We start from the raw sequence: 14,487 nt of genomic DNA, 5'->3' as shown, positions 1-14,487 counted from the left end.
TTTTGAATGCTCTGTAGTTACTACTGTGGTACCTCGGGTTACAAACACTTCAGGTTACAGACTCCGCTAACCCGGAAGTAGTACCTTGGGTTAAGAACTTTGCTTCAGGATGAGAATGGAAATCATGCCACAGCGGTGCCGCAGCAGTGGGAGGACCCATTAGCTAAAATGGTACCTCAGGTTAAGAACGGTTTCAGGTTAAGAACGGACCTCCAGAACAAATTAAGTTCGTAACCAGAGGTACCACTGTATTACTATTTCTTTTATGCTGCAGGAGATCTTGATCACATTATCTCCCATGTCACATCTAACTCTGCCCTCACTATAAGCCTTGTCAAAAGAACCCCAATCTCTCACGCATATACACCAAAAGACGAAAACAGCTAAAATGATTGAACCTTCAACACCAAGTGAAAGGTTGTAAATAAAAAATACACAGGGCAATAAGGTTTAAATTTAAGATACTGTGGCTCTAATTAGCAGGAAAATCCATTGTAGTTCTTCATGTAACCAAAGCTAAGAAGAAGAAATAATATACCAAAGGTGGTTCAAAGTCTCTAAAAACCCCGAGCCAAGGAAGGAAGGGAAGAAAAATATAAGCAGTTAAGTTAAAACTTTGTTGTCAGGAAGGCTTTGCACTGCAAGGATGAAATTGGTTGCTATCAGGGATTTGCAGACTGAAGCAAGCCTTTCAAGTAAGTTAACTGTAGAAATTAGAATCACACCAAAGCAGAGGCTCCTTAACACTGAAGTTTTAGCAAACTTAAACAAAAACCAAGACCTCAAAGGTTTGTAGAGAACGATACATTTAAGAAACAGAAGCAATCTCCAAGACCAATGCTGTATCTTTCCAGCAATGACTCACTCACATGCAATGCTCTCTTTTTTCAACTATTTTCCAAACTGGAGAGATTGAGATACTCGTACAGCCTTTCACCTTCATAATGTTTATGAAGGCTTTGCATCCATAAATAATAATAAAATAAGCTGTTAAGATGTTTTCTGTGAGGAGTGATTCCATAACCCAATGATTCTCCCTCATTTCACATCATCTCCCTCTCTGATGGGCATCAGTTTGACCTTGAAATTTGTCAAGCTAAGAAAATCTCCTAGAGCTAAGAGACACAAACATTCACCTTCCTGTTCTGGTTTAAAATGTGGATTCCAATACATTGCACAGCTGGAATCAAAATGATTTAAGCAACCTGGAAATGGGGTTCCTGATTCTTTATTACGATAAACTCTTTTCTGACCTCTGCTTAAATTAGTTCACTGAAAGCTTTGAATAAGGCTAGGCTTCTAAAATAGAATATCTGATTATTTTCTTTTTGTTTCAAATGCAAAGGCAGATCCTGCTGAGCTATATTTAGCTTTTGTAATCGGCCCAAAGTTTTTGAGTATTCAAGTTATGTTAAGGAAAAATATGTTTCAGACTATTTTAAATAATTTTGATGTGTTTGAGAGTAATAATGTGTATAAAAGTCTACCTACTGGAAGAAAATACTTTAGAAGCTGATAAGTTTCATATTTTTAGAATGTGCTACATAATTATGTAGAATATTTTTATTTCCTAGTCTTGTCTTTTAAAAATATTTGCCATATTCAACATAATCTGCAACATTCATAGTTTTGACGTATTTTTCAATACGTTTAGGATTAGTGCACATTATGAAGAAATTCCACGCCTCCCTCATTATTTTGGAACACTAAAAACTAGAGGTTCTCTCTTCAGTTGTCTAATGTGGTACATTTTTGTTCAAACAGATTTCATTCAGAGAAGCCCCTTGGCCCTTAATAGCCATTGTTCAGGATTATTTATTTTCACAAAAATACTCTGTTCAGAAATATTTATTTGATAAAAGCGATTTCCAGAATAGTAATGCAATAAAATGCAGGTGACATAACACTTTTTAACGTGAAGCCAATTATTCACAGGATTGCTGCAAAAGGCAGAAGGAGCAACTATGTGAAAAATTTGATTATTTGTACTCAATACTGGAAGAAAGAAAAAGCGAGATGACACAAATAATCACAAGGAGCCAAGAAGAGAAACTGGAACATGTCCGGTCTCTGATAAAAAAGTATGCCGACCATTTGGAGACAGTATCAAAACTAGTGGAATCAGGCATCCAGTTTATGGAAGAGCCAGAAATGGCCGTTTTCTTACAGGTATGGAGCTTCGAAAAAACCAGGAGGACATAGGGTCTTGCTAACCTTTCCTATGTTGTTATTTGTGCAATTCTAGTGACTGTTCATACACGTATGGCCCTCATCTTACCATTGACAAGAAACAGTTGTTTTAGTATCTCTGGCACACGATGCATGCAGGAAAACAGAAGCTATTGTGAAATGTAATGTAAGGCAGGGTATAGGGAATAATCTTGATAAAGTCTCCAGAAAGCAGCAACATGTTTTGGGCACTGTGACATCACAGTGAGTCTATGTAATTTGCACCTTTAAAAATATTTTGATAGCCCCACATATTATTAATGGAAGTTCTGGCCTAAAGCACAGGGTGAGGTCCAATGGACACTCCCCTCCCTTTTTTTTTTAAGAGAAAAATCACAGCTCCTACATCAGAAGATAATAATGACTGCCTTATTTCAGAAGATGACAGCTCTGCAAAGAGATGCAAGTACACTGTTTCATATGTTTGCGGTTTTGAGCTGGGAACTTCCACCTACACTATTCTATTCATAGATCTCAAAGATGAAGTCAGGGCTGGGTTAACCGTTATGTTAAGTTCCGCTTAAAGCTCAGAGCCCCGGGTAAATTGAGTCAGTTTATGTGGTATAATTATCTTGGAGTTCCCCAGTGTGAAAAGTGTACCTGTCCTGTTCCTTTATAATATCCCCCTTATCAGCTTATAACTGATGATTATCTCACTCATTACTTGACAGTGAAGCAGTGGCAATATTCACAGCTGCAGGGAAATTGAGAACATTAGTAGTCTGCTGCTGCTTAGCCTGAGGAACAGAATGACGATGCTTTCTGTATTGAGGAAAATGTTCAGTATGGCATGTAGCAGACAGATACAGCAGCCCATTGCCTCCATGTGTCTGCTTGTGTAAGTGCATGCATAGATATCTTCCTGTGCAAAGGTAGTTGTAAAGATGTACCTTATGGGTCAAAACATAGGGGGTGGGAAGCTCCTCTAGTCAAAGCCCATGTGAAATTCCTGATCATGGTGAAAAGTCTAACTCCTGCATTTGTTAAGCATACATTCTAGAACTCCCTATAAAAATTAACTTGCAATGTGTATGGTACAGCTCTGTTGCTGTTTGGTGGTCATGTTGAAGATGGGAGAGGGTGGTTTAGTGGCAGCTTTTAAAAATTGTTGCGAATTTAGTGCATGGCAGTTTTAAGCTATTGATCCTCACTGTTTGTTTCCTATGAAATTCAGGTTGCATTTCAAATTGCTTTCTTTTTCCTTGTTATATTCGCCTTGAGGCCGTTTTGGCCTAAGGCAATTAATAAATAAAGATATAATAATAAATGTACCTTAAAGTAAGAAGAATTTAAGAAGTAACTCATTCCATTGGTTTTATTTTGTTTTTCACAGAATGCCAAAGCGTTGCTACAAAAGTAAGTTCTTCCCTTTCGAACAAGCCTGTGTATTTCTCACAAATATCACAAGACACCAATTTAAAAAATGTTCCTTTGCAATCTCTAATGCAAATGACACAATATTTCTGTTTTAGAATTACTGAAGCTTCTAGAGCATTTCAGATGGAAAAAAATAGAGAATGGCTATGAAATTATGAGCCAGTTCACTGTCAATCTCAACAGAGAAGAAAAGATAATAAGAGAAATTGACTTTTACAGAGGTATGTGCTTTCTTTTCTTTTCTTTGAACCCATTTGCTTTGTTTTTAACCATGAAGGTGCACAATTTTTGTGAAGACATCCTGTCAGGAATATGGCAGTGAGGCCTGTTTGACATTTCACAAATGTAACAAGGCCGTTTTCCATGCCTCATAATCAAAAGTAAACTCTCATGGAGACTAACACAGCATACTGAAAATATAATTTTTCTTTAATAGAATCTGGGGCTTTGGTCCTTTGTGATGTACATAACCATTTTTTAATTTTTTTTGAGAGTCAAACATCCTCTCTGCCACTAATGTTATTAACCTCTGTCTGGCCTGTTTATATGACTAGGCAGAACCACAGCTTACCAAATAGTGATGCACGGGAGAACATTTTCTTGAATAGCGGTGCTCATATAACGTAACAAGAGAATGGGGGCTTACTGGTATGTACGTTCACATGCCAGAAGGACTTAATTGTCCACAGTGTTATTCTGCCAGTAATATTAACTCACCAGGGTAATTTTGTAAATGCAAGAAAAATTAATGTGTGTTTCCATGACTGTTGCCAAGGAAATATACCAGTACTTACGGTATGCGTTTGTATACCGAAGGCTGGAAGACCCTATTATACACCTCTTGTCACTTCAATCAATATTTGCTGTTGTTGTTGCTTTCAGTCTGCCAATGATACATAATTGATTATGTCCTGTCCCCCTCCCCATTTGTATTGTGTTTCCTTTGCATCAAAATGAATGGGGTGGAATAATAGAATGTTGAAGCAATTTATGCAATTAATTACATATATTGCATATGTTATGTAACTTTGCCAAGGTGGACATTGAGAAGAAGAATGTAGTTTTTGGTGCAGCAGAATGAAAGCAGCCTTGCATGCGACAAACACAGGCCAAGATGGATAACACTGCCTTCTTACATCCCTAGAATTCATAGCTTCTTTGTTGTCATCTTGAAATATTTCTAGCATCATACATTTTCTTAGGTAGTTCTCTATAAACTGTGATCTTGAAATAAACATTCAGCACCTTTTGTGTTTTTACTGGGATGATTACCAGAAATATGAAGTTGAATGCTATGTCTGTGTTTGGATGACGAGTTAAGCCAGAAAATATACAATGAATGAGCAATGTGATAGTACAACACTGCTCTGACTGCACTCCTCCCCTCCTGCAAGCAACAGACTGGGAACCTTGGTTTACTGTGGCGGCCAAACCCTTGTTCATGGATTGTTTTTCTCCAAACAAACCACAATTTGAAATCAAGCTTTCAACCGGGCTTCATAATCATAGTTTGCTTGAGAGCTGCTGCTGTTAGGATGTTAGCTGTTCTTCCCAGGTCCTGTATCAAACAGGAGTTGTACCAGGGTCACAGATAGTTCATGAAGGGTATCTTTTATATCAGACCTTATGCCATTTGCACTGATGCCATGATACAGAAAATAAATCATGTAACAAGTCCAGACTACCACCCATTGTTACATCCTCTTTGTGATACATTAGAGGAGGAGGAAGACAATGAGGAGGAGGATGTGGCTGAAGCGGAAGAATTGGATGAAGTCCAGACAGAATCCTCTGGTGAGGAAGAAGCGTCTGAGCAGGTATCTCAGCAACCTCAGCAGGCCACTGAGATGCCAAAGGATACACTCGCTGTCTCTCAGACTAATGCAGCACCATCATTACCAACTCCACCATCAGTTACTGCTGCCCCTTCTGTTAATCAGGTAACTATTTGTCCTATCTACTGTGCGTTATTGTCCTATCTACTGTGTGTTAGATGTTTTCTCCCTATTCTAGTCCCATCCCAAGAAGTCGTTGGGATGTTTCCAATGGTGGCTTTGTGGTTTTCACTAGTAAAAAGAACTTCCTCTAGCACTCAATTTTTGCCAATCTGCCCCATTCATTGCAGCCTCCCGTGCCCCATGAAAATCTGTTCCTGAGTCCCGAGGGACCCCAGGAACAGAATGTGATATGGCACAGAGGTGTGCAGTAGGTTGTGGGGAGGGAATCAGCAAAGATTGGATGCTTCACCTTGTGTAAGCGAAAATGCTTTCCCCTAGCACAGAGCTGCCATTGAGTGCAACCTGTAGTTTCTTAGTTGCAGACTGAATGTCAATTGTCATAAATAAATGAAAAGCAATAGTAAAGCCAATAATAATAATAATAATAATAATATGGCCCACTTTCCCCCTGCCAGTTCTGATACTGAAAGCAAGCATAGCTAGAAGGAGGAACTGTTGGGGGTGGGGATGTGGCAGGTGGGAAAGGGTTCTGATCCTCTCCCCATGTACCCCTACAAATAAGCAAGTGCAATTTAGTCAGATTTAGAAACGATGGAGATTAGTACTCTTTAAACTATATGTGTAGCACTTCCTTTCCCAACATGGTACCCTCCAGATGTTCATGCAGATGTTCTGTTTTACAATTTCCATCAGCCCCAGCCTGCATGGCCGATGGTCAAGGATGCTGGGATTTGTAGTCCAAAACATTTGAAGGGCACCAGGTTGGAGAAGGCTGGTGCAGCAGAACAAACTCTTGAAACTAGTATTGGCAGCAAATATGCAATTTAAATGAATGAAAATTGCACCTATCTGAATATCTGAATATGTTTTGCAATACGCATTAATGTCTTCTTATGAGAATATAGCAATCCTAACACAAATCTAATGTATAGCTATGGAACCGTAAGATTGCAAGTCACAGAAAGACATCCCCAGATATCCCATGTACATACCTATACGATCTCCTTCTTCTGGGCATTCCACATAGTTATTTCTGCACAGAAATGGTTCTGTGGTTTTCAGTTTTATAAAGCTATCAGTACAAATCAAGACGATTGTTGGCATACTCCTGACAGTGTGATGTAGGTGCGATTAGCTAAGTGCTCAAATTACAGAGGGCTGAAAGAGTCAGGCCCCATTACCTTTGCTGACAGCTCCTGTATTTAGAAGACTATGGGGGCATGATTTCACTATAGTTGGGAGAAGTCAGGGAGAGGGGGATTGTGGGTTTCATTAAGAGTCCTGCCCCAAGCTTTCCCTCCACAACTCAAGTATTGGATGAATGCAACCACTTAATCAGGTCATCAGAAGTACGTTCAAATATAGTTACATATGGAAAGGAATGGCATCACTTGTTGCTCACGTTACCACTTTTTATGGGGATGAAATTAGAAAGGGTTGTTTGACTGCAACTGGCAAGCCTAAAACTTAATCACAAATGCAACAAATCGAAAGACTTATTTTAATGCTGTTCCGGGGAAAGCTTGATTAGGCAAACAGCACGTATTTCTGAGTGAGTGAGTGAGTGAGTGCGTGAAAGAGAGATTATGTAAAGTTCCATTCTTTATTTTAACTTTATTTTCTTTAAATCTGCCTTGCTAAGGGTGGCGTTGTGCTGACAACTACCCAACAGTCCGGAGGACTAATAGAAGCTGAACCACAATCAAGTGGAGAGCCATCTGATCCCTTGTTTTATCCTAGCTGGTATAAAACTCAGCCACGGCAAACAACCAATTCAAATGCAGTCCCAGTGACTGATATTAGGCAGGTAGGGCCTTCAGTTCCTGCAGAGGTGAATGTGAAGAAGGCAGAAGCTCCAGAACTAGCTATGGCAAATGGAAGTTCTGCTGCAAGTAGTAAGGAAGCTAACACACCCACTGATACTTCACAGGTTAGTATATAGCCTAAGAAAATGTTGCGTTAGGATTTTACATGCAACATAATACGCAGGAGATGGGGGAATTCGTAGGAAAGTGGATTTCTCAATAAATCACTTTGCTAAATGAAACCCACAGTGAGGCACAAGTAGTATTGTAAATTAGTGCATCGTATATTTGGTGGGGGGAGAGTGGAAATGACACAGAATACAATGTTTATTTTGTGCACTGTGTACTGGCTTTGAGACCTGGTTTAGTGGTAGCCAACACAGTGTCCTTCCGATACTGTTGGACAACTCCCAATTCTGGATGGAGCTGTTGAGAGTTGGAGTCCAATGAGGTCTGGAAGACACCTAGTTGCCTGCCCCTGACCGAATCAGTCACTATGGAATGGTTTGATGCATGTTAGTTTCCTCCCCCAAGATACACCTTCAGCAGACAAGTTGTAATTTTCTTCTGAATTTTGCTCTCACAAGGTGATTCACATCACAGAAACATAAATATAAACACCCACCAAACACCTGTCTAACAATCTGCTCCAGATTTTGGGAGGCTCTTGGCAGTATCTATCCTGTGTTTGCCTTCTTGCTGCTATCATGACTGCCCATGTGTGTGCCGTCCCTATGGGCCTAAGCTGCCCAGAGGTTAGGAGCAAACCCAACGGAGGCTGCTACTCTCGGTTCTTGTCACTGCTTGCATACTTGTAGAGGACATGTGAGCAAGCAGCAGCAAGAAGAAGGAGCAAGGCCAAAGGCCTTTGGCTCAGCAATGGGCCTCCCGCTGGGTTGTTGGCCTTGGCAGATGCCCGATGGTGCTGCACCCTGAAACTGGCCTTGCTAGTTGCAGCCAACTTGAAACAGGTGTGCATATAATTACTCGAAAGTGACCTTGGAAGAGATGTTAGCACGTGGATATTAAGATACATGACTGCAATCCAAAGAATGTGCAAGTAGTTCTATGTGCTCAACAGGGCTCTGGACTTGGATTTCTCTAACATCAACATCTCAGCCAGCCCTCTCCCTGTCAAAGAAAAAAAAATGCTGCACAGAAAATAAGTTTGAAAATGCAGAAGAGTTTCAAAAGCAATTTGGGATATGACATGGGGTGCACTGCACACAAGCTCTTGAACAAAGTAATGCTTTGGATCCTGCCTCATGTCAACAAAAACTAGTTTTGGAAACAGTTCTTAGTTGGTCATGTACAAGGTCAATTAAGAGCTGAAAGCATTTAATTGACCAGAATTTCATGCATGCAAATTCCAAAATAGCAACAGACAACTCTGTTGGTCTTTGTCCCTCTGTGTACACATCAGGCTGATAATGTAATTTTGCAGCTGCTGAATATACAGCATTTGCTTCTAATTACAACCACATCAATCACACATCTGGAATATATTGTCATAACGTAACCTCTTCTGTATGTACACTGTTTGATCTGCAACCACATCAGGTATCTTTTTTATCACTGTCATGAAAAGCATGGTGTGTTTAAAATTAATTTTGCATTGTCAATAACTTCTCCCATGCATTTTTCCTATTGTGTCTGTGCTATGGTCAGAACACAGTGCAATACAATAAAGTTACTTCCATAGAGGCTGCAATCCTATACACATGCCTACCTGGGAGTAAGTCGCATTGAACTCAGCATGGCTTGCACCTGAATAGACTTGAATAGGATTGCCCTGTAAATCACCACTGTTGCAATTTCAGTAAAATTGCAGGGTTGATGTCTGATATCTTTTAGACTTATGATGTATTGAAATCCTTGTATATTAAAATAATTGGAAATTATGCTACAAAATCAAGATTTCATCCATTGTTATGTTAAGATCTCCCCCACCCCCTCAAATTTGCTTGTGAAAATCTATCATGTTCTTCAATGAAAGGCTCAAGAAAATGGTATGAATGCACCACACACAAACAGTATGCCTAATGTGTATGAACTCAACCTTGCATGTGTGAATGTCTTGAAACCTACAGTTTTAAAATATCCACTAACTTTTAACATAAGCATTTCAGAATACCTTTTGTCATTTTATCCATTATAAACACATTACAGAAAAGTACATAATATTCCTTTCTCTGAATCCCATGCATTTGTGTGTTGTGGATTGTGTTATGACTGAGCTGTGTAAGCAGCAGTCAGAGGTGAGCCAGGAGCTAAGAACCAGGAGTTGAGTCAGGTGTTTAGAGCTAAGGACCACCCAAAAACATGGCAGAGCCAGCCCAAGCAGGAAGATTTTTATTTCTCCTTCCTGTCCAGTATGACCAATGACCAACTTGAGTGGGTGGGTTCAGCGCAGAGCCTAAGAATGTGCCTATTTATGCACTGGGTATATTCTGGGGAATAGTTACACTTTAACTCATCTTTTGCAGGACATCTTCCTGTGGTCATGAAATAAACAATTTCTCCCCCACCCCTTTTCCTCAGAAAATTCTGCTGTTTTTAATTCAGTATCATACTTGTACAATCTCCCCTATCCCTCTGCTGTTCTGGCTGGTCATGGGCTGTATACATATTTTCTAGACTCCTCTACTCATTGCATTCTCTATGGTTAGACTTATCTAGGAATTGATAACATTTCAACCCTTTCCTTTCCAGATAGTTTTGCCTTTATAGCCTTTTCTCTTCTTCCCCTGCCCCTCCAAACTGCAGCAGGCAAGGGGTTCATGAAGTAAAGCGGGAGAGAGTATTTAACCCACTTAGCAATCCTACTTCTAACACCCTGTAGCTATTTCACTTCCCACTTAAAGCAGAGCAGCAATGATTGGGTGCTGCTAAATTGTCCACACTTTGAGGCACTGCCAGAATGTTGCTCCAAGCTGCAGCTCTGATAGAACATCATATGGGATGGACATACCAGACCTGAAGGCTCCTGGTTCTAGCCATGGCAGCTCCTGACAGATGGATGCCTTTAAACAACTGTTTTTTAAAGAGCAATAACAATAGGAATGTGTAAAGGAATAGGGGACGGAATAAGAACAGTCAGGAGCAACAGCACTGCTCAGCTTTAACGCTAAATGAAAGAAAAACATACCCAAAGAGAATATGGGAGAAAACCTGGCGTGACCATAGGGCTGGTTGGGAGAAAGAATACAAGGTGAGGCCAGGAAACAATAGAAGGGAAGTGTCACAGCAGTAACAGAAGACATACCTACGCCACAGGTATAAACTGATTTGATTGCCATTCCTTCTCTTCAGGCAATCATGAGACAGGCTTGGTTCCAAAGTTCAGTGAGTCCTCTGCTGGGCTCACTCCTGTGGATGCAGTCACTGCCAGGCAGCTGTGTCTGAGCTACCATTTTAATTTCTCAAAATGCCTAGATACAGTGTCAGTAATGGCAGTTCAGTTGTGTAACCACACAGCATATGGAGCCCAATATTAGCCTCAGCGCAGTAGCGGGTCTGCCAGGGCACCGGGGGCCCCAGCAGCAGCTGTCCAAAGCTGATGCTGGACCTGCCTTGAGATCTGTAGTTCAAAGGAGCAGGGAATTCTCCCAACCTTCACCAGACTGTAATTCCCAGGGTGGTTTGGGGGAAGCCATGATGATTAAGCTGGTATAGAATAATACATGTTTATGATGCCCTGTATTATTTTGTTTAATTGTTAATTAAATAAACTCTCCCAGCTTTCCTCTCAAAGGGGTAGTTCAGGCACCATAGGAGGAAAGTTTCTAGCAAGTGCATTAGTTCTGAATTATGCCTGCCTGATATTTTACTGGTGCATGTGCTTCTTATGAGGACCAATCTAGCACAAAGTTGAGTTTATGCGAATTTTGAACCTACCCTGGGTGTTCTCATCATAACCACCCTTTTTTAAAAAGAAAAAGAAACACACAGACAACTGGGGGTGGGGGACAGAAAATGGAATGTCTTCTTCTTCACCAAACTTCACCAAATTAGCAATTTTCTCTGATGACGTTAGTGAAGTATTCTTCTTATTTCCTCACAGGGATTAGCATTCTGCCTCTCAGTTTTGGCTTTTCTTATCTTACTGCACCATCTCTGGAGTCAGATTCAGTACATGCTTTTTACTTTGAGGGGTAGGAACTGTTTTGTTTTATCCTTAACTAACAGCACAAGTCATTTCTGTAGTCATGCCTGCAGGTGGTTAGAACCAACCGTCCCATTCTTTTCATCCTAAAAGGACCATGCTGTCATGCCATACATGCTGCCTAAAGCTTTTTCTCTTGATCTCCCCTCCCTCTGAAATGTTACCCTGGAGTGTCATCCTGCATGGTGAAATATGAGACCTTTTAAGAAGAAGAGATAGATAGGAAATCCCCAATTAATCCCGTGGATGGTGTATTTCAGATATTAGGCAGTCCTGACATCGTTGAAAACTGTAGATGTAACAACCCGTGGTTTGTTTTGCTGTACACATAAGTAGCCTTGAGGGTTCACCCCAAAGATGTGTATGTGTATCACTTTGAGTCTGAGGGAAAGGCTGTGAGGGAGGGATGCTGTTTGTGCTTTTGTATAGTGCTTCTTCTGTGGGGGTTTTTTAAAAACCATTGTCAAGTAAATAGAAAAGAAATTACATTAAAAATAATCCAAGGGGAGAGAAAAATTCAGTGAAATTGTCAGGGATGGGCTGCAGGGCTTTTGATCTGCTTACTTTCAAGGTAGCTGAAAGGTTTTGTGAGTGTCCTTCCTATCATTCTGCAAGTCTATTCTCTAGTGGTCTGCACTCCGCAACCTTCCCAAGAGCCCATGCTTCCTGAAAACCCCATTACATCCTTGGCTCTAAGTACAAAAAAAATGGAGATTACCTACTGGGCACCTGGCAGATGGGTGTACAAAAAAAAGTTGCTCCCTTTTTTAACCTGAATGTTGTGACCTTTTGCATTTAAAGAAATGAGTACAGATAGGTTTCTTTTTTAGAAGGTAAAAGGAAGCAGTTCCCTTAAAAACAAACTCAATGATTGTACTGCCTCAAGCCCTTGGTATCCAGCTATCTCAACTTCTCATGCTTCAATTAAAGCCCAGGGAAGATACTAGGAAGTAACCTCCTATGTGGGCTTTTCAGATCAAGAAGTGCAGACAACTGGAGAAACTCTAGAGTGCTACACAGATATTTAATGGGGACACACACACACACACACACACACACACACACACACACATTGTAAGTTCAACCAAACACACACCACCTTTCTGAAGCCTGAAAAAGCAAAGCCCCTTTTCCAGAGAAAGAAGACTTTTGAGAAATTAGAGAACAGATTTTGGCACAGCGTAAAGCATGTGGGACAACTCCCATGGAATAGTGCCATTTCAGAATGCAAATCAGGGATTGCATGATTGAATCTCTGCTATGTCAAAAATTATTTACTTACGAGTTTTAGCCTACCCTATCCTTGGCTATTAATTTACTCTGTGCAGGATGTTTTATATTAAGTGGGGAATATTCAGACTTGCAATCCCCTGCCTACATTCTGCAATTCCATATGATTACCATCAGCTTCTTCCATCAGCTTATGCTATGGTAAGCATGAAACAAATATTACATTCATTATATTTCTTGGTCCTTCGTTAAAAATCTCAGAGCAGCTTACATAGGGTTTCCAAACATCCTTCCATTTAAATACTAACCATGCTGTGTCTTGTTTAGCTGTATAAATTGACCAGCATGTGGCCTCTGACTGAACAATTAATGTGAGGAATTATTTTTATTTTTTATTATTTATTGAATTTATATACAGTACCGTCCTATACCCGGAGGTCCTATGTACAAGAAATATAAGGTGCATAACTGATAGACATTTGGTGCAGCTGTCCAGAAGGTAACATTACCATGTGCAGTCACTGTGATGTTTGTGTATTTATTAAATTTTTATCCCATCCTTCATCCCAAAGGATGTTTGCGAGGCTCTTGCCTTGTCAGATGTTGACACAGATCAAATTAGTGTGTAAGATATTTTGGAGACACTCACTGTAGAGATCTCTACAACTGAATTCTAATCCATCATTTGAAACTCGAAGGTAGATGAATTTGCGTAAACTACTGGTGAATGAAATGATAGTCATGGAAAAAGTAATGTTATTGCAGCTGCCACCCCAACCCCCAGTATCTGGCTGTAACTTTATCATGGGATTTCTAGAGTCAGTCACATACCATAATAGAATGTATCTGCCACAATGCCCAAAGTATTTGGAATTAACATTTAAAAATATGTGTCTAAGAGATGGCATACATCAGACTTCAAGGAAGTCTGCATTTTGCTAAATCTCAGACAATTGCTAGTTATGCAAATGTACTTAAAGCACACAGTAGCTAATAAGATCATTAAAGAGATGGGACTGAAAGATCAGACTGTGAATTAATGTCATGCCTCATTTGAGTCTCAAGTGATAAACTGTGATTATATTTAAGTTGCTGTCTAAAGTGCAGTATTTCACTTTTGGAATGATCTAGAGTAATTTCAGCACTTTAAGGAAAATTTCAGGATTCAGTTTTGGAAAATAGCTTTTAAGATGTTAACCTTTCCAAACTCAGTCCACCAAAAAAACAAGAATGTTAATCATGTGCTGTGCTTAATTTTTTTTTAACGCATGAATATCAGTGAGTCAGATGGGATTACTCACATACTTAGCATTAGAAATTTACTGAAGTCAAGGCTAGATTTTAATATCATAGAGGCCTTAATATTGAATCATATTCCAGGGATGAATATGTTCCTGATCAGTAGATTATGGTTTGTCCTTTACCAGCATTCACACATAGACATATATTCTTGTTCCCCCAAGCCAGTACTGCTCTTGAAATCTTCTGCATCACAAGCAAAATTCTGCAGTTGATGCTGGCTTGGCCAATAGGATACTACTATTATTCTAACCTGCTGATTGCCAGGTACATTGATCTTCAGTATTATGATAAGAGTTTCTAGTTTTATGATATGCTTTGAATGCTTGCTTATTCAATAATTTCCAAAGTGTTTTACCTACAGTGGTCAGGGAGAAAAATAAAACATTTGTTTTTCAAGCCTTACTCCTTTTAAGAGTTGGAT

The 14,487-nt window shown here is 39.8% G+C and overlaps 1 protein-coding gene across 1 annotated transcript in view; it reads left to right on the top strand.

Moving 5' to 3' along the window:
- Nucleotides 1–14,487, top strand: part of TRIM55 (tripartite motif containing 55) — a 39,823-nt gene that overhangs the window by 14,638 nt on the left and 10,698 nt on the right. The window contains 6 exon segments of the mRNA XM_081015263.1: nt 1,936–2,169; nt 3,563–3,585; nt 3,702–3,735; nt 3,737–3,827; nt 5,326–5,546; nt 7,207–7,494. Coding sequence (XP_080871389.1) covers nt 1,936–2,169; nt 3,563–3,585; nt 3,702–3,735; nt 3,737–3,827; nt 5,326–5,546; nt 7,207–7,494 — 891 coding nt within the window.

This window comes from Podarcis pityusensis (assembly GCF_964106645.2).
Source record: "Podarcis pityusensis genome assembly, chromosome: 7".
Classification (NCBI taxonomy): domain Eukaryota; kingdom Metazoa; phylum Chordata; class Lepidosauria; order Squamata; family Lacertidae; genus Podarcis; species Podarcis pityusensis.
This window is presented reverse-complemented; position numbering and strand designations above follow the sequence as displayed.